The following is a 20,469-nucleotide window of genomic DNA, read 5'->3' on the forward strand; positions in this document are numbered from 1 at the left end:
CGGCGTCTGTTGTCGTCGCTTCTTCCCTGACGTCAGTGCGGCAGGGGTATAAAAGAGGCAGCCGACGCCATTTTCTTCAGTTTTTCTTGCCCCAGATGTCAGGTGCCCCCAGAAGGAAGGCAAACAATGCTATGCAAAAATGCAATGTTGATAAATCAAAAACAGTAGTTGCAAACAAATACACCATAAAAGAATACCCCAAAAAGGTTATATGAAAAGTGTTTGTCATAAGGCCTGTCCTAAGAGGGGATGGAGGGAAACCTGGACTGCAGCTTTATGAGCACTCGAACATCTACATTTATGGTAGGTACAAAACTGTACTATGTTCATCGTGCATACAGCTGCAGTCATAACAGATGGATAGAATCCCAAAGCTAAGTACGGGTGGTAGGCACTAAGTGGAACTAGGAGGGGCTAGGATGCCCTGCAGGACTGCTGTGGCAAAGCCCGCTCTAGATTTTGAGTATAGTGGGGTTGACAGTGCTTGGAGAAAGTGCGCACTGAACTCCAGGTGGCTGCTTCCAAAATGTCCTTGGTAGGGACCCCCTTGAGGAAGGCTGCAGAGGTAGCTGTGGCTCTGGTGGATTGGGATCTGATGCATGCAGGCACAGTTTTTCCATGAAATGAGTAACAAAAGCGTATGCAGTGGGCTATCCATTTTGAAATTGTCTGTTTGGAAATAGCCTTTCCTTGAGCACCTGCAACATAGGACACAAAGAGTTGCTCAGATTTCCTGAATGGCTTTGCCCTGTCTAAATAGTAACAAAGTTGTCTGTGAATGTCCAAGGAATGTAGTAGTCTTTCCCCTTTGTTTTGTGGATTAGGATAAAAGGTAGGTAAGTGGATAGTCTGATTCAAAGCTACACTGGATACTACCTTTGGCATAAAGGTAGGGTTGCTTCGTAAGGAAACTCTGTCCTGATGGAAAATGATGAATGGTTGCACAGCCATGAGGGCCTGTAGCTCCGAAACCCTGCGTGCTGAGGTGATAGCCAGAAGAAAGGCTGTTTTCCATGACAAGTACTGTAACTCTGTTGAAGAAGCTGGCTCGAAGGGAGGAAGGGTCAGCTTTTCCAATACGAAGTTGAGGTCCCAAGCAGGGACTGGTGGTTTCCTTGGGGGTTTTATATTCTTTGCCCCTCTGAGGAACTGCCTTAAGAGAGGATGAGAGAATAAAGGAGGATCTGTGTTGTATTGTGCAGAAATGGCTGAAGCATGGATCTTGATGGAGGAGAAGGAAAGTCCATTGTTTAACATCTCAGCTAGGTACTGTAAAATTTGAGGTATATTTATTACCCAAGGATTCTGTCCCTTTTCTTGATTCCAGGCACAAAATATTTTCCATTTGGCGGAGTAGGCCTTTCTAGTAGAAGGTCTTCTGGCCTCCAAGATGACATCCTGCACCTCCTTGGAGAGGAGAAACTGTTGGGAAATCAAGGAATTCTCCATGCAGCTAGATTTAGAGTTTTGAGATGGCTGTGAAGGGTTTTGTAGTTGTGCTGGGACAACAGAAGAGGGAGTAGAGGTAGGATCCATGGTGGGGAATGTGTCAGGCTCTTCAGGAGCGTATACCAGTATTGTCTTGGCTAGTCTGGAGCAATGAGAATCATTTTCGGCCTCTCTGCTCTGACTTTTAATAGAACTTTGGGCAGCAGAGGAAGAGGCGGGAAGGCATAGACTGTCAATGTTGCCCAATTGAAGGAAAGTGCGTCCAGTTTCCAGGCCTGTGGATGATAGGCCCTTGAACAAAATTTTTTCAACTGGCAATTTCTGTGGGTAGCAAAGAGATCTATGTCTGGCTGTCCCCATGCCTGAGTTATCTTTGTGAAAACTTGAGGATGCAACTTCCATTCGTGTGGATCTGTCATATTTCTGCTTTTGTCTGCCAGTGTGTTTTCCTTCCCTGGCAGGAATTGTGCCTGTAGTTGAATTTGCAATTCCAGTGCTGTGTTCCATAGGGTCATGGCTTGTCTGCACAGGAGGTATGAATGAGTTCCCCCCTGTTTGTTTATGTACCACATTACTGTGGTGTTGTCTGTCCTTATCAATAGCTGGCCTGGATGCAGTAGGTCTTTGAAGGTCAAAATAGCCTTTTGCACGGCTAGCATTTCCTTTTGGTTGATGTGAAGGTGCTTCTCTTTTCGGGTCCATTTCCTCTGGATGCACTGATCTGTCATGTGTGCTCCCCAGGCGTAGTCTGAGGCATCTGTTGTGATGATTTGAGTTGCTTGAGGTACACAGAAAGGAAGACCTGTGTTTCTTTGGCAAGCTTAAGCCCACCACATAAATTCCTTTTGAAGGCATGGAATGAGTGGTATAATTGCTTCCAAGCTGTGGCTGTGTTGAGACCATAAGTTTTTTAGGTACCGTTGAAGTTTCCTCATATGCAGCTTTGCACATGGGATTAGTAGGATGCAAGATGTCATGAATCCCAGAGCCTGCAGGACTTTCCTTGCAGTTAGCCTGGTGTAAGTTGCCATTTTTCTGAAGTATTGAGACAGTTGCCCTTGCTTGTCTGGCGTGAGGTAGGCCATCTGGGTGGTTGTATCCAAGCTGGCACCCACGAAAATTATTTGTTGAGAGGGTATTAGTTTTGATTTCTTTTTGTTGACTGTGTATCCCAGGAAGTTCAACAGTTTTATTACAAACGCCAGGTGCTGCAGTAGTATGTCCTTGCTGTCCGCTTGGATCAGGCAGTCGTCCAGATATGGGTAGATTTGTATCCCTTGTAGTCTGCAGAAGGCGATTACTGATGCCAGGCATTTCGTAAACACTCTGGGCAGTAGATAAGCCAAAGGGCAATGCAGAGAATTGGTAATGGGTTGAACCTGCAAGAAATCTGAGGTATCTTCTGCAATCTTGTCTGATAGGGACATGCAGGTATGCCTCCTTGAGGTCCAATGTTACCAGCCAAGACTCCTTGCCCAGCACGGGAAGAAGCTGCTGTAATGTGAGCATCTTGAATTTTGGCACCTGTAGATATGTGTTTAGGATGGATAGGTCTAAGATAGGTCTCCAATCTTTGTCTTTCCTTGGTACCAGGAATAGTCTGGAATAAAACCCTTGACCTTGTTCTTTTGCAGGTACCTCTTGAATTGCTTTCATGTCCATGAGAGCTGGAATTTGTTTTTGTGCCTCTGCCCTTTGAATTTGTGGCAGGTTTGGCATGCCTCTCATTTTTGGATGGGTGTGAAAGTGGAACCTGTAGCCTCTTGTCTATAATGTCCAGAATCCATTTGTCTTCTGTAACAATATGCCAATTTTTTGAGAATAATGTCAGTTTTCTGCCCAAAGGTGCTGCCATTAAAGCTTTGCTTGGCAGGTGTAGGGGGAAGTCATTGTGTCTGTTTTCTAAAAGACTGTGATCTATCTTCTCCACCTCTTGGGGTTGGTGCTTGCCACTGTCTGGCTCTGAAAGATCCTTGAGGTTGCCCTCTACCCCTTGGGCGTCTGTATCTGCCCCTTTGAGGTCTGTCCGTGGCTGGAAAGGACCAATTTTTTGAAGGCCAGTTTCTGCTGAAACGTGGAGGCTGTACCTGCAGGAAATCTTTCACTGTTTGCATTGATTTTGCTTTTTCCTCCATTTTCTTTAGCACCTCCTCCGCTTTAACACCAAACAATACATCTTTTTGAAGAGGTGCATCTAATAATTTAGCGTTGACATGATCTGGTAAGGTTTGCTCTTTGAGCCAAGCATGCCTACGTATAACAGACCCCGTAACAGCACCTCTACATGAGGCCTCTAAAGCATCAAAACCACACTGCAAGGTATGTTTACCCACTTGCTCTGCACCATGCAACAAATCCTGCAACTCTTTTAAATCTGGTTGTGGCATCTTGCTTTTCAGCTGAGATATCAAAAACTGTTGATACTTTAACATATGGAACTGACAGTTTAATGCCCTCATGGTTAAAGTGGCCGAGGTGTACACCTTTTTCCCCCACCTTTCTAAAGCTCTGGAATCTCTCTCTGAAGGTAATGGGTTTTTAGCAGTAGAGGCTTTAATTCCCTTGGGACCCTGTGAAATAGTTTCTGGGTCAGCAGTATGTCTTTTATATAGGAACTGGTGAGAATCAGGAACCCGGTAATACCTGTCTGGTTTAACAGAAGCTGGAGGCAAAGAATCTGGATTAAGTCTGGCTTCTGTGTACACATCATCCAATATATCTAAAACAGGAGGGATAGCCAGAGGCCTATGCTGGGGGAGCAGAAGAAATTCCCTGAGCCTTTTCTTGGAATCTGAGTAATCTTGGCCTTCCCAGTGAAAGTGTTCCCTCAGTGTATGCAGGGTTTCCTCAAAAGAGAAGTCCTCAGGGGGGAGACCGAGGGAATAGACTCCTCTGCATTAGAGTCATCGAATGGAGAATAAGCATAATCCTGGTCCTTAGATAGTTCTGAGGTAATAGAAGCTTAATCTGAGGAAGGGTAGTCTTCCTCTAATCTAGGCCTTTTGTCAGAGGGGGGTTGAGAACCCCTGATAAGAGTAATCAAATCCTCAGCCATTTTAAGCATGTGTTTTTTAGGCATGGTGCCTTGAGAGGGGGTCTGAGGAACCTGTTTTTTCATTTTCATGGCTGCTTTAGATTTAGTGAAGGCTTTAATAGTGGAGGAGGAAGGCCTGAAGACCCCTTGAGAAATGGCAGGCCTGTCTAAATTCTGAGTTTCCCCGCCAGGAGTGGCGTCGGTATCTGTAGTAGGAATGGGGGCCGAGGAGCCTGCGACCTCGGGTACTGAAGACACCGGTAATGCATTGTCATCGGTACTCGGGGGCTGCGTAGGCGCCTCGCTGAGTACCGGAGAACCGGTAGTCGGCCTTAGCGTGGTTTCAGTAGGTGGTGCGGACCTCGTATGTCGGTCCTTATCTTTGTGGTTTTTGCTCAAAACTGGAGTCTGAGTATCCGACGACATAATATAAATTACATTTTTTGCCAAAAAAGTGAAGGGCGAACTCTGCCCTACGCTTAATAGTGCGCTTGTTGAATCTAGCACAGAAACGGCAGGCCGAGACATCGTGGTCTGGGCCTAAGCAAGGTATACAGAAAGAGTGGAAATCCTTATGCGGTATTTGCTTCCCACATGAAATGCAATTATTAACTTTGTCTGACATCGGTCTGAGGCAAGAAAAGTTTCCCCAACGGGGTACTTAGCTTTCAAGAAGACTTCGGCTGAAATACGTTCGTAAATCTCAGGAGCTGGCCAACTGGCACTTGCGATCTGCTTCTGCTTCGGGCACCGCGCGGCAAGAAAGACGGAAGAAAATGGCGTTGGCTGCCTCTTTTATACTCCTGCCACACTGATGTCACGGAAGAAGCGACGACAGCCGACGCCGGACCTAGACTTTGGAATTCGGCCAACGGAGGACCCGCCTGACGGCAGGATAACCCATCTGTTATGACTGCAGCTGTATGCACGATGAACATCTGCAGTATGTCGACTACGGAAATGCTGAATCGGCTATCGTGGTGTCTCAAATCTAGGTTACTCTCTTTCTGATGCCTTCCTTGTGGGAGGAATTAAGACCCCTTTTGCTGAGGTTTCAAGTTATTTAGTTATGTAGGTAGATAGACTAGCGTTCTTGTTCTAATACATCACATTCAGCAGGTCAGTTATTTATAGCCAGTTACAGACAATGGTGGGAGGGCCCAGGGAACCTGACTGGAGAAAAATCTGGGAGATGGAAAAAGAAGCCAATACTACAACAGAATATGTTAAAGGGCCTTTATAAAGGTACATAAAAATGTTCATGACCTAATAAAAACAGTCTGAATTTTTTTGGACAGGGGTCATAAGCCAAGCTTTAAAAGGGTACTGTCAAATGTGCCATTCATCTTCAGTTCCACAAACGTTTTGGATCCTCCTTAATTAGCAACTCAAGACATAATTTCTGAAATACAGAATGCTCCTTTACCTGCCCCCTAAACCAACAAACCTTGAGAAGATCCATCACAAATATCTTAAATTTTCTGCATTTTGCACAGCACTCCAATTTTAACCTCCTGAAGTGTTCTTGTTCCACTTTAATATCAGACATCTTTGAATTTTGTTCTTTCATTGGCTGGATTGTACAGCCAATGACAGAAGACTTTTTGGAGTTTGTCCTGATTAAAATGGACCAAAAAGCAGGCACTTACCTATTTAGCAGTGGTGTAGTGGCCTTACAAATGTGGGTACTACAGAGCTAGGCAGATGACAAAAATTGTGTCTGAGTAGGCTAAGAAGAAGGAAATGCACAGCTGCCTATTTATGACTAGAGAGGAGGACTGGAAAATCTGTTGTGAACCAAGTATCAGGCTACAAAAAACACTTGTTCAACTTTATGATGAAAGCTGTAGGTCCCTGCCTGCCATGACGTTCTTGTGCTGCTGGCTTGCTAAGCCTCACTCTTTCTAGCTGTAGAAAATAAAACTATCTGAATGCATTACTGTAGCTATCTTTGTTTTTTTGTGAGCTGCTACTGCTTGCTTCCTGTTGCAACGTCAGGTGAAGACTTGAGCCACACTGAAAATCATACATTACCAGTGATACAATGACCACTTCTTGACTTTGCTGCTCAGATCTTCAGCTTATCTAACCAAAATCAAGTGAACAGTCAATTAGTGTTAGCACCGTACAGAGATCTTTATGTTGTATAAGCTTTCCATTCAATGTCTTTCAATGCACTCTGAATCTGGTCTTCAATATATCTGCTACCACACATGCACAGCCATATACTAGAGCCAACCTATATGCCACCAAACTCTGTCTAAATTTCCAAGCAGCAGTGTTCAGCTGACAGAAAAACACTTCAAAAATATTTTTGATGCAAGTTCAGTCCACAGAAAGAAGAGACAATCCTACCCCAAAGGGCTTAGGTCACACATTAGAAGTAGGACTATAAGGAAGTTTTTTTTTTTGGCTTTGGTACCCTGGCCGGATGTCAGGTGAATTCAGCAAGATAATGCATAGCATTGGAATACTGCAATAATGACTTAAGGACATACATATGTACATATACACATGCATACATAGACACACACACACACACACACACACACACACACACACACACACACACACACACACACACACAAATCATAAAACTAAGCCTTGATCCTACTAAGTGAAAGCATCTGTCCTAATTTGCAAAGAAAAACAGGTTGAGTATTACTGGGAAAGACCCACCTTGTTGAGACACGAAACTATGTGACTGATGTCGATCCAAGGAGTACCTGTTTCTGACACCTGGTGGAAAAGATGATCCCTGAAGAGCTTCAGAAGATACCTATCACCAGTTTCTGACCAGGTCGGGTCTTTCTGAAACCTAATGAAAGTTAGTACAGCATTAATATTTTACATTTACTTTATAACAGGATGAATTATTTGCAACAAATCATGTAAGTGTTTAAACTTAAATGGCACTTTAAGATGTCTGTAATGATCTTCTTCTACCTATGTTTATCCAACTTACAGTTATGTCCATTTTGTCAACAGGAATTTCACCGAAAGGATAACTCACTGGAATCTTTAAAGTGGTGCATTTTCAGAGTTCTTGGAGAGAGGAGTTGTGCTCCCCCTGCCTCTGCATGTGGAAGAGAACCCTCCTTCCTTAAATACAACACTGCAAGAACATACTTTGGACAAAGGGAGTATTTTCAACAAGATCTTGATGTAACATACCATGCATTAACCACATGGCCTCCTTTCATTTTTCATGATGGTGTTTTACAACAAATGAACTCAGACTATGGTGAATTTACTCCGACCTCTAGTGCCGGTGTTGCCACTGCACAGATATAGAATGCATATATTATCTACGGGTACACATCTTTAATGCTAACGACTTGACCACATAACTGAAGAAAGTTATCTGCAGAAGTAAAGAAACATTAATTTTCAAGAGTTTCTGAGTCTACAGTAAATATATATATATATATATATATATATATATATATATATATATATATATATATATATATATATATATATATAATTCACACTGGTAGGTAACAATTCAGCTGCACCCTTGACGTTTTGCATCCAGAAATTTGATTTATTTCATGTAACACACAATTTATCTGAGAAGTCTGAAGAGGTTCAGTCTGCTGTATTCCTGCATGTTGCTGGGGAAGAAACCTTAACTAAAGTTAAAACCCCTCACTTTTCTAGATGAGGATAAAGAAAAACAGCACTTTGAGCGGGAAACGAGTAATTAATATCAGCCCTGAAAACATTTTCTCTTTAGAATACCAAAAGATCCTTTGGAAATTACAAACACTTGTATTACCGAGCTAAAGAACAAAGCCAAAAAATTGTGAAACTGAAGTGTGATTCTCTAATATGACAGAAAACTGTGGTATAAGAAATGATGAAACAAGTTTTAACAGAAACAGTCCTGAATGTCTCCCTATTGAAATGTCGGCACTCTTAACATTAAGTGCCAACAGACCAAAATAAAAAACAAACAAAAAAAAAGAACTGCAAATCTTGAACATCACGCAAGCACCCCACCCCCACCCAAACTTATATATACCAAATCCGAAATATTCAGTGAAAGATCATATCGGACTCATCCAATCTCTATATTTCGGGACTCAAATTATGTAGCTTCCAACTTTTCAAATGGCTACTGTAAAATCTTTGAATGTGCATAGAGGAAGTGAAATTGCCAGTACACAGATAACATAATTGAGAAATTGCAAAGGTAAAATTAAATGTGATTCAAATGAAAAGTTAAAAATGAGAAACAAATGCAGGGTGTGTTGTAATAGTGGGGAATATGAAAATAAAAAGATATGTAGCTTTAAGAGTAAAAAAAAAAAAAAAAAGATAAAACTGATCACAGACTGTAATTCAAGCTTGAAGTACACAGGAAATATTAGACAAGCACTCACTGGAACCATAAGCTGCCTAGCCATGTACACCTATAAGCGAGATTTAAGTTCTTGCCACCCTTTACAAGGAGTTAATAGTGCTCACCTCCCAAATTCAGCAGAGCCATATATGATATCTCTGGTGTAAATCTGGGACTAAGAGGAGCTGTCCAACTCTAGGTCTGCAGAATTTGTGCAAGAGGGGCATTTGGAAAAACAAAAGTGCAAAAATGAGGGTGTTCAAAAAAATCTGAACATTGTACAGAAATAACAAAATGAACTGTAAGCACTTGTGAAAGTGCCCTCACCGAAAATGAAATCTAAAAATGCTTCTGTAGCAGTGAGAAAGGAGTGCAAGACTGACTGTTGGCAAGAAACACTGACAACTGATGAACAATGTGAATTTTAAACTAGATTTTAGTGCAGATTATAATATTTTGCCTCAAGACAGCTTTAAAACTTAGGAAGTGAAAAGCTTTGAAATGAAGACAAGAGCTATGTGCATATGGGTTAACCTACTTTGTCCATCAAATCGGAACATGCTAATATATCCTAAACAAAACTTTAAAGTACACAAACCTTTTTCAAACAGTGTACTTTTTTCTAACACTGTGGGACATGTGGTTTGTGACAGCAAAACCTTCATGTGCAGAGAAAGTACAGACACAGATGTTCTGGATACTACAAAAAGCCACAGCAGTGATTATTGTGTGTGCCTTGCAGGCTTAGGATGTTTGGCAGGAGAATATCACACACACAAAACCCAAGAACAGTGGCAGTGATTTACCCTTCTACACCAGTACCATTCAGAAGTAAAGATGAACAACAAAAGTAGAGTTGTGTCAGTAAGTTTACCTAACAGTAGATGTTTGAATGATCACTGCTGCAAGTAGCCTAAGCTATATGGGTTATATCCTGCATAAGATATAACAGCTGGCCAGCTTCCAAAGCTTCAGGGCACCTTCCACATACTAAAATCATTAGCTTGATCTAAGAGACAGGTTTAGGCACCATGCTTTTCAGAACTTTCATGCTAATAGAGAGAGGACGATAAGACCAGAGAGGACATGCCCACACCCTGGTAAAAAATAGAACAAAAAATAAGGAGGATGGAGGAAGGGAGGGAGAGATTACTGCAGGAGTAATAATAAAAATATATACTGTTACACTGTTTCCTTACATAACTGTACTGTGCTCATCATTTGATCACAGCTGCAGTACCCTGAGCTATAATGGTAGATTACTGTAGCTTAGAAGACTGGGATGAGGAAAGAGATGGGTCCAGGAGCCCCTGGAGAATGGTCCTTACAAAATCTATTCCAGAGTTGGAGAAAGAATCAAGTTTATAATGCTTTAAGGTATGCACAGAGGACCAAGTTGCTATTTCAAGAATCCAACCCTTTCTAAAAGGCCACAGATGAAGTCAAGACCCTGGCACAATGAGCCCTGACCCTGCCTGGAATAGTTAAGTTGCGGTGGGAACAAAGTACAGTTGTGTAAAATCTTACCATAATGGTAAATGTCCTTCTCTTCACTATTGCAGTATTCATTACAACATGGATCCCCTGGCAAGGATGACCTGACGTCCGGCCAGTATACCAAAGCCTTTAGGTTGCTTTAAGGTACCCCGTACGTCATATGTATGTTCCCTGTGTTGCGTAGGGCATAAAGGTGACATCCAGATGTATGAGAACAGGCAGCCCCAGTAGGAACATCAGCCCAAAGAATAGAAAAGTAATCAGTACATCCAGAAGAGAAATGGGCCAGGGGGTGGTGGGAGAGAGTGAATACTGCAAAAGTGAAGAGAAGGACATCTACCATTCTTGTAAGATTTTACACAGCTGTACTATGTCCTTCCATTTCACTGTTGCAGTATTCCATACAATAGGGAAATGCCAAAGTTCAGGAAGCAGAGTGGGAGGAAGGACTAGCAGAAACAAAGCTCTCTAGGAAGCCACGAAGGATGGCCTTACAAAACCAGCTCTTTCTCTGGAAATTCCAGCCAACTTGTTGTGCTTGGTAAATATATACACAGAAGTTCAGGTAGCTGCCTCAAGAATAGACTTAGTATCCAAACCCTTGAAAAAAATCACCAGAAGAAGCACAGCTCTAGAAGAATGAGCCTTAACAGAAAAAGGAAAGCTCTTACAATTAAGGGAATAGAGATCCAAGAAGAAATCGTCTGCTTGGACACAGCTAATCCTAAGAACCTAGCATGAAAGGAAACAAAGAGCTGATCAGATTTCCTAATATTCTTAGTCTTATCCAAATAAAACCTGAGTATGCACATCCAATGTGTGCAGCGCCTTCTCACTGGCAGACTGTGGACAAGGGAAAAAGTGGGCAAATAGACTGATTAAGGGACAATGCATTCACCACCTTGGGCAAAAAAGGAGGATTAGTATGCAAGGACATCCTGCCCTTATGAAAAAAAACAAAAAAGGATGATAATCCATAAGGGCTTGAAGCTCAAACACCCGTCTAAAAGAAATAAGGGCGAATGAAAATACAGTCTTCAAAGAGCAGTGTTGAAAGGAAGCTGAAGTTGCAGGCTCAAAAGGAGCCCAAGTCAATTTTTCCAAACCAAAATTAAGATCCCAGGGAAGAGAAAAAGCCTTTATGGGAGGCCTGTTATGAAGGAAGCCTTTAAGGAATTTAGCTTTAAATCTAGAAACTAAAGGAGGAGATAAAGGAAGACAAGCAGAGGCAGCTAAGTGGGCCTTAACAGAAGAGCAAGCCAACCCAGTACTGAGCAATTCACACAGATAAGACAGAATGGAAGAACATCCACAGAAAGTGGATCCAGATACAAGAAAGACAGCAAACAGAAAAGCCTCCTGCAGGACCCTAAGCACATCTTCAGAAAAAAGTCAGTTGAAGAGTGGACAGGTGGGGATGGATGAGAGTTCCCTCGTCTTGTATGAGGAGTCCACCTTGTGAGGTAACTTGTGATGGCTGCCCTTGGTAAATGCAGAAGAGGAGGGAACCAATGCAGTCCTGGCAAAAAAAAGGGAGTCACCAACAAAATTTTGGGAGAATCCTGTGGAATTTTGAACAGGACTTTTGTAATGAAGGGAAGGAGAGAGAAAGCGTAAAGAAACATCCCCTTCCAAGAAAAAGATGGGACAGCCACCTTCAAAACCAGAGGACCTAGGACAATTTCACAAAAAAAGGAAGTTGTCTGTTCAAAGTTATATCTTACTATAACGTTTCATCTGTGTTGTTGATCATCTTCCATTCATCATTGATGGGTTCGGTTCCGAGCCCCTCGGAACCGTGTCAGCCTAATACCAAGTTCATATACACCAAAAACTCTCGAGCTAAGCTGCTACTCACAATGTCCTTCTCCCTGTTACCTCAGATCGAGAGGTCATTTCTGTGCAAAAACCCTGACACACCACAAGGACCCATGAGACCCACCAGGAGCCTTTGGTGGGGAACGGAGGGTGGGATGTGATGAATGGAAGATGATCAACAACGTAGATGGAACACTATGGTACGACATAACTTCTTTATCTGATGTTGTTAATCTTTCCATTCATCACTGATGGGACAGAATCCCAAGCTACCCGAGAAATCTGGGTGGCCCTTATGGAAGAACATTCCTGAGCATCATTGAGCCAAAGGCCGCTCTTCCCCTAGAGAACATATCCAACTTGTAATGTTTGATGAAAGTGTGTGGTTTAGCCCAAATGGCTGCTGTGCAAATGTCATCCATAGAGGCTCTGGAGTGAAAAGCTACAGAGGTTGCTATAGCTCTAGTTGAATGTGTTTTGATACTGTGAGGTCTAGGCTCGTTTGTACCCAAGTATGAAAAGGAAATATAATCTATGAGCCATTTTGATAAAGTGACTTTTGACACAGCATATCCCATCCTTGGGCCAGAGAAGGAAATAAAAAGTTGGTCTGTCTTGAGTATAGATTTAGTCCTGTCTAGGTAAAAACATAGTTGCCTTTGCACATCCAAGAAGTGTAGGCAGTATTCTCCTTTATTGGAATAGTTTGTGAAAAACACTGGGAGCTCGATGGATTGGTTCACAGAAAAATCAAAAACCACTTTGGGGAGAAAGGATGGATTAGTACATAGAGATAGTCTGTCTTTATGAAATATCAGGTACGGTCTCTTGATGCATAAAGCCTGTAATTCTGAGATCCATCTAGCTGAAGTGACAGCTACCAAAAAGAGAGATTTCCATGAGAGAAGTTTGAGATTACATTTTGCAGCAGGCTCAAAAGGGGGTTGAGAGAGAGACTGCAGTACTAGAGAGCGATTCCACATCTCTAAGGGACGTCTAATTGGAGGTCTGCTGTGAAACACTCCTTTGAGAAAGGTTTTGCATAGGCGAATGGACATAATTGGAATGCCCTGTATTCCGTTATGAAAACTGGAAATTGCTGCTAAATGGACTCGTATGGTAGAGGATAATGCTCCGTTCTCAAAGAATTCAGAAAGGTATTGAAGGATGACAGAGACTGGGACTGAGAAGGGATCCGTTTTTTAGACCAAAGAGAAAACCTTTTCCATTTATCTCTGTAAAGTTTTCTGGTGGATGGTTTATGGGAGGCCAGAATGATATCACAAACGGGTGAGGAAAGGGCTTCCTGCCTGGTGACTAACGGAAGTGGAGAAACCAAGCCGTCAGCTTGAGAGTGAACAGATTCGGGTGAGAAATTAAGTCTGGACGAGTGTGCAGGATCCATGGAGGCTGTAACAGATGAGGCCGGAGGAGGGGGAACCACACTTGAGGCCAGAATGGGGCAATGAGAATCACCTTGCATCTCAACAGAGTGGCTTTCTTTAAGAATAGAGGTATCAAGGGAATTGGTGGATAAGCGTAGATGAGACCAGTGGGCCAATCGTGAGTCAGAGAGTGTCTCTGGGACTCAACCTCTGGGGGAAAGAGGGCAAAATAGCTGCTGCATTTGTTGTTCGAAGGGGAGGCGAATAGGTCACTGCAGGGCTGGCCCCATCGGCTGAAAATTTCTGCCGTCACTTTGGGATTGAGAGACCACTCATGTGGAAGGAGACTGCATCTACTCAACCTGTCTGCAATCACGTTGGAACTCCCTGGGATGTGCGTTGCTATAAGAAAGTGGTCGGAAGCTATCGCCCAGTGCCAAATTCTCATGGCCTCTTGACATAAGGGGTAGGATTTAGTTCCTCCTTGCTTGTTGATGTACCAGACTACTGACATATTGTCTGATTGAACTGCAATCGTTCCAGGGAGAAGAAGAGGATGTAATGCCTGCAATGCTAATAGCACCACTCAACATACAATACTGATATACAGGTTGGCCTCTAAGCTCGAACATGTGCCCTGGACTGGCTTTCCCTGAAAAAGCCCCCCCACGCACCCTATCAGGGAAGTGTCCGTGGTCACAGTGGCATTAGATTGAGTGGTCTGAAAGGGGCAACACCAAAGTTCTGCATCTGGCCTCATCCACCAGAGGAGATCTTGCTTGCAAGAGTTGGTTATGAGCACCTGTGAGTTTAGGGGATGATGATTTGCAAACCACTGGGACAATAGGAGCCATTGTAACAGTCTCATGTGTAACCTTGCCAGAGGAACTATCGGAATGGCTGCAGCCATGGATCTCAGAGCCTGGAGAAAGTACAGTTGTGTACACTTACCATAAATGTAGATGTTCGAGTGTATTCACTGTTACAGTCATCACACTTGGGTTATCTGCCTGCAGGTAGCCATCAGTCGGCCCAAATACCAGAGTCTTGGGATTTCTGCGTCGGATGCAGTCACCTCTTCCATGACGTCAGGGGTATAAAACATGCAGCCAGTGCCATTACATCAGTTTTTCTTCCCCCAGATGTCAGGAGCCCCCAAAATAGGAAGCAATCACATGGTGTGGAGCACCTCCAGTAAAAAGTAAATACCACTGCCATAAGATATGGCCAAAAAAAGAGGATAGGTAGAAAGTATAGAACAGTCAGGGGGCTGGAGGGAGGGTAACCAGACTGCAACAGTGAATACACTTGAACATCTATATTTATGGTAAGTGTATACAACTGTACTATGTTCTTTGTGTTTTCACTGTTGCACACGTGGGTTGATTCCCAAAGCTGAGGAAGGGTGGAGGCAGTCAAGAAGTATTAGGGCTGGCTAGCAGGCCTTGTAAGACTGCTGTGGCAAATCCAGCTCTGGATTTAGAAAAGATAGGTAAGTTGTAATGCTTGGTGAAGGTGTGTACTGAACTCCAGGTTGCAGCTTCCAGTCTGTCCCTGGTAGGGACTCCCATGAGAAATGCTGTAGAGGTTGAGGTAGCCCTAGTGGAATGGGTTCTGATCTCCTGTGGGGTACGTTTTCCATGGTGCTTGTAGCAGAAAAGGATGCAGTGTGCTATCCATTTGGAGATGGTTTGCTTTTAAATGGTCTTGCCCTCTGCCCCTGTAGCAAAGCTGACTAGCAGCTGGTCAGATTTTCTGAACTGTTTAGTCCTGTCAAGGTAAAACCTAAGCTGTCTCTGCACATCCAAGGAGCGCAGGATCCTTCCCCCCTTTGATTCTGAGGATTAGTAAAAAAGGTTGGTAAATGGATGGATTAGTTTAAAGCCACAATGGATACCACCTTGGGCATAAATGATGGGTTAGTCCTGAGGGAAACCCTGTCCGCATGGAAGATAATGATGGGTTCCACAGACATAAGGGCCTGTAACTCAGACACTCTTCTTGCTGAAGTGATGGCTAGAAGTAAAACTGTTGTCCAAGAGAGGAATTTTAACTGCTGTACCAGCAGGCTCAAAAGGGGGAAGCGTGACCTTCTCTAGTACAAAGTTAAGGTCCCAGGCAAAAGTAGAAGCTCTCCTTGGGGGTCTTAAATTGTTAGCTCCTCTCATGAACTGTTTGACAAGAGGGTGAGAGAAGAGGGGTGGCTCAGTATTGTAATGAGCTGAGATGGCAGAGGCATGAATCTTAATGGATGAGGATAGGCCTTTGTGGAGCAGCTCTGCTAGATAATCTAGGATTTGCGGTAAGGTGGGCACGGCTGTGTCCTTTTCCCTGAGACTGGCTCCAAGAACAGTATATTTTCCACTTTTCTGAATAGGATTTCCTAGTACTAGGCCTCCTGGCCTCAAGGATGACATCCAGCACCTGTTTGCTCAGGGTTGCTGGTGATGTATTCAGGGAATAAGAAAGGCTGCTAGGTTCAGGGTTTGCAGCTGAGGATGCAAAATCTGGCCCTCCTGCTGGGATAGCAGAAAGGGGGTCTGATGCACGTGCAGGGTGGCACTGTTGTCAAACTGTGTAAAAGTGTGTACCAGTGCTGGCGTTTTCAGTCTGGTGCAATAAGGATTGTCCTTGGACTGTCCTGTTTGATCTTGAGTTGTACTTTCGAAAGGAGGGGCAGAGGGGGAAGGGCATAGATTGAGAGGTTTTCCCCATGTAAAGGATAGGGCACCCACTTTCCATGCTTGGCTGTGGAGAGTTCTGGTGCAAAATTTGCTCAATTGATGGTTCTGGGGGGAAACAAAGAGGTCCACCTCTGGTGTCCCCCACCTGTGGATTAGAAGATTGAATGAATTGGGTTCCAGTTTCCACTCGTGCAGGTCCATTAGATTTCTGCTCAAGTCGTCTGCCAGTGAATTTTGTTTGCCTGGCAGGAATTGAGCTTGCAGGTGCACTTGGTTGCTCAAGGCTGTGTTCCACACAGCCATGGGTAACCTGCAAAGTGGGTAGGAATGAGTTCCCCTCTGCTTGTTTATGTACCACATGACTGTGGTGTTGTCTGCCTTTATCAAGAGCTGTCCTGGAAGGATAAGGTATTTGAAGGCTGTCAGTGCATTCTGTACAGCTAACATTTCTTTTTGATTGATATGCAGGCGCATTTGTCCTGGGCTCCATTTGCCTTGAATGCATCTGCCTGCCATGCCAGCCACCCATGCACAGTCGGCTGCAACTGTTGTTAGGGTTTAGGTGGGGGGGGGGGTGTTGAGTGAAAGGGAGTCCCTTGTTGTGGTTGCAGGCCTCTGCCCACCAAAGGAACTCAGTCCTTAGGCAAGGAATGATCATTATCGTTGTTTCCTGGTCCTGAGAATGTTGACACTAGAGACATTTTAAGTACCACTGAAGTTTCCTCATATGCAGTCTTGCATACAGAATTAAGGGTTCTATATAACACTATCGAATGGAATAAATAGCAAATGATATTTAGTCGATCCGATACTGTTGAAATGGCAAAATAGCGCAGTCACAGAACATAGAATTTTTTCCCAGGGAAAAAAATTTGGTGGGCCATCTTCCGGACTTTGCCATTTACTCCACTATAAAGTAGGGGGGGTGTGGGGTGCCAGCCCTCCCAAATGGTGATGGGGTGGGGTGGGGTGGGGGTGGGGTGAAGCCCACCACTTAAATTTGTGTTTAAGGTTTTTTTTTTTATGGAGCAGCGAATTGTTCGATATTTTGTTTCAATATTATCGGTACGATGAAATAGCGTTCGCTATTTACATCGTACGATAATATGATATAGATGAGAATTAGGAGAATGCAAGAGGCCATGAACCCTAGGGCTTGCAGTATTTTTCTTGCAGATAGCTGGGTTTGGGTGGCTGGTAGTTTGAAGTAATTTGTCAAATAAACCTGCTTTTCTGTATTGAGGAATGCCATCTGGGAAGTTGTGTTCAAGCTTGCTCCCAGGAATACAATTTCTTGGATGGGTACCAGATGTGATTTCTTTTCGTTGATGGTACACCCCAGAGAAGTTAGGAGCCGCTTTACAAATGCCAGGTGCTGAAGTAGCAATTCCTGACTGTCCGCCTGAATCAAGCAATCATCCAAGTATGGGTAAATTTGAATGTTTCTCTGCCTGCAGTATGCAATGGCTGGAGGCAGGCACTTTGTGAATGCCCTAAGAGCAGTAGATAAGCCAAAGGGAAGAGCAGAGAACTGATGGTGCATAGAGCCTGCCATGAAATGTAGATATTTCCTGCAAGATTCCCTTATGAGGATGTGCAGATAAGCTTCTTTTAAATCTAGGTTGACCAGCCAGGAGTCCTTGGCTAGCATAGGCAGCAGCTGTTAGAGTGTAAGCATTTTGAACTTTAGTACCACCAGGAAGATGTTGAGAATTGACAGATCCAGGATAGGGTGCCAAGAGTTTTCTTTTCTGGGCACCAGAAACAGTCTGGAGTAGAAACCCTGTCCCCTTTGCTCTGTTGGAACAGTCTGAATAGCCCCAACACTGATAAGAGAAATTATTTTCTTTTGGGCCTCTGCCCACTGGTTTAGGAGAGGATCTGGCAATCTGCTTGGGGTTGGCAGTGAATGGAAGTAGAATCTGTATCTCAAGGATACAATGTTTAAGACCCAACAGTCCTGGGTAATGTATTCCCAGTTTTTTGCATGCAGGGTGAGTTTTCCTCCTAGGGGTGCAAGTACTTGGGCATGGCTGGGAAGGATGCAGGAGAAGGCATTGTGAACTTTTTCCATAAGAGGGTTGCTTACCATTCCCTGTTTTTGAGGTGGGAGCACTCCATTGTTTAGATCTGTGCATACCCTGAGACTGTAGTCTTTGTGGTCTGTTGCCCATGGGTCGGGACTGGAATAGACCAGTTCTTCGAAGGCCAATGCCTACTGAATCTAGGTGGCTGTACCTGTAAGAAATCTTTAACAGTTTGCATAGATTTAGCTTTTTCCTCCATCTTTTTAAGAACTTCTTCTGCAAGATGCTTGTAAGGCATCAAAACCACACTGCAATGTATGTCAACTTGGTTAGCAGAATGCATTAACTCTCGTAAATCTTTATTTTCTGCACAATTAGGAATCAACAACATGTTTTTGTTTAATTAGTTCCATAATATGCTGCTGGTACTTCAACATGTGAAACTGGCAATTTAAAGCCCTGATGGCAAGAGTTGCACAGGTATATTCCTTCTTATCCCATCTGTCTAAAGCCCTAGAATCCCTGTCCGAAGGGGGTAGGGTTTTTGGCTGTAGTAGCCGTAATACCTTTAGGTCCCTGGGAAATGGTCTCTGGATCCGCAGCAGGATTTTGAGAGAGAAATTTGTGAGAGTCAGATACTCTGTAGTACCTATCAGGCTTTCTAGGAGATGGAGGTAAAGTATCAGGGGTAAGACTTGATTCCATGAAGACATCATCTACAATATCCAGGACAGGGGGTAAAGCTAGATGCCTGTGTTGGGGCAAGTCTAAAAATTCCCTGAGTCTCTTTTTTGACTGAAGGTAGTCCTGGCATTCCCAGTGGAAATGCTCTCTTAGGGTATGCAAGGTTTCACCAAAAGAAAAGTCCTCTGGAGGGGAGGCAGACGGAATGGAATCCTCTGCATCTGAATCCTCACAGGTGGATAAGGGTGTGTCCTGGTAATCATAGTGGTCAGAGTCATCGGACTCATGGTCTGTAGAATCAGAAGGAAAATTAATTCTTTGTCTTTTAGAGGGAGAAGGCTGGCTTCCCCTAATTAAAGTAATAAGGTCTTCAGCCATTCTAAGTATTTGTTTCTGAGGCATGAGAGCTTGAGAATGTGCTTTGGTTGTTGGCTTTTTAGGCATAGTGTGAACTCCGGGCCTGAAAAATTTGATAGTTTTAGTCAAAAATGAAGTAGTTGGTTTAATACGAACATCGGAAGGCCTAAATACAACCTCAGAAGCCAGTGCCTGCACAGCGGCTCCAGATTCAAGACATCCGCAGGTTCCATAGTCGAAGAAGCATCTCGCGGCATACTGGACTCCGAAAGGGTCTCAGGAGAGGCCTGCGAATATGTAGAAGCGGATATCAGGGGCTGCAAAAGCGCCTCACTGAGTACTGGCAGACTGGCGACTAGCTTAATGGAAGCGTCGTTGGCAGTTTTGGACCTATGTGGTCTGTCTCTGTCTTTATCCTTATGTTTTTTTGAAAGATCGGTTGTCGGACGGCTTAACAAAGCCATTTCGGAATACGGAGAATGAGAGCAAAAGAATTTAGAGACAGATAGCCAGATGATGAATACTTTGGGCGTTAAACAAGGCACAAAACCTACAGCGAGGAACGTCGTGGTCTGGGCCTAAACAGGTGATGCAATAAGAATGAAAATTTCTGTGAGGTATTTGCTTTTGCACAGGCAAAACAATTATTAACTTTTTCTGACATTGGTTAGAGCAAGAAAAAAGGATCCCCAACAGGGTACTTAGCTTTAGAAGACTTCAGGTTTGAAACTCGAAAAATGAAAATTTCAGGTAGCGGCCGACCAGCACTTGCAAATGGCTTCTGCGGCGGGCTCCCACACAGCAAGAAAAGCTAATGTAATAGCATTGGCTGCATGTTTTGTACCCCTGACGTCCCAACGTAATGGGAGAGGTGACAGCATCCAATGCAGAAATCCCAAGACTCTGGTATTCGGGCCAACTGAGGGCTACCTGCAGGCAGATAACCCAAGTGTGATGATTGCAACAGTGAAACACGAAGAACATCTTCCCTTGCTGATACCTTTTTTGAAAGAGTATCACAAGCACTTGCGATCTGAACCTTTCAAGTCTGTCAGCGAGAAGACATACCAGGCAGGATCAGGTATCGAAAACTACCCCTATAAATTCCAGCTGTTGGGTAGGTTCTAAGTTGGATTTCTCCCAGTGTACAGTGATGCCTAGGGAACTCCGCTAGTGAAGGTGTTTC

General features: G+C 43.7%; 1 protein-coding gene across 1 annotated transcript in view; it reads right to left on the bottom strand.

Annotated features, from left to right (window-relative positions):
• PAN3 (poly(A) specific ribonuclease subunit PAN3) overlaps nt 1-20,469 on the bottom strand; it is a 2,193,201-nt gene that overhangs the window by 240,909 nt on the left and 1,931,823 nt on the right. The window contains exon 17 of the mRNA XM_044073269.1: nt 7,163-7,301. Coding sequence (XP_043929204.1) covers nt 7,163-7,301 — 139 coding nt within the window. The remainder of the gene's footprint in view (nt 1-7,162; nt 7,302-20,469) is intronic.

This window comes from Protopterus annectens, chromosome 5.part1 (assembly GCF_019279795.1).
Source record: "Protopterus annectens isolate FY-2018-M chromosome 5.part1, PAN1.0, whole genome shotgun sequence".
NCBI lineage: Eukaryota > Metazoa > Chordata > Ceratodontiformes > Protopteridae > Protopterus > Protopterus annectens.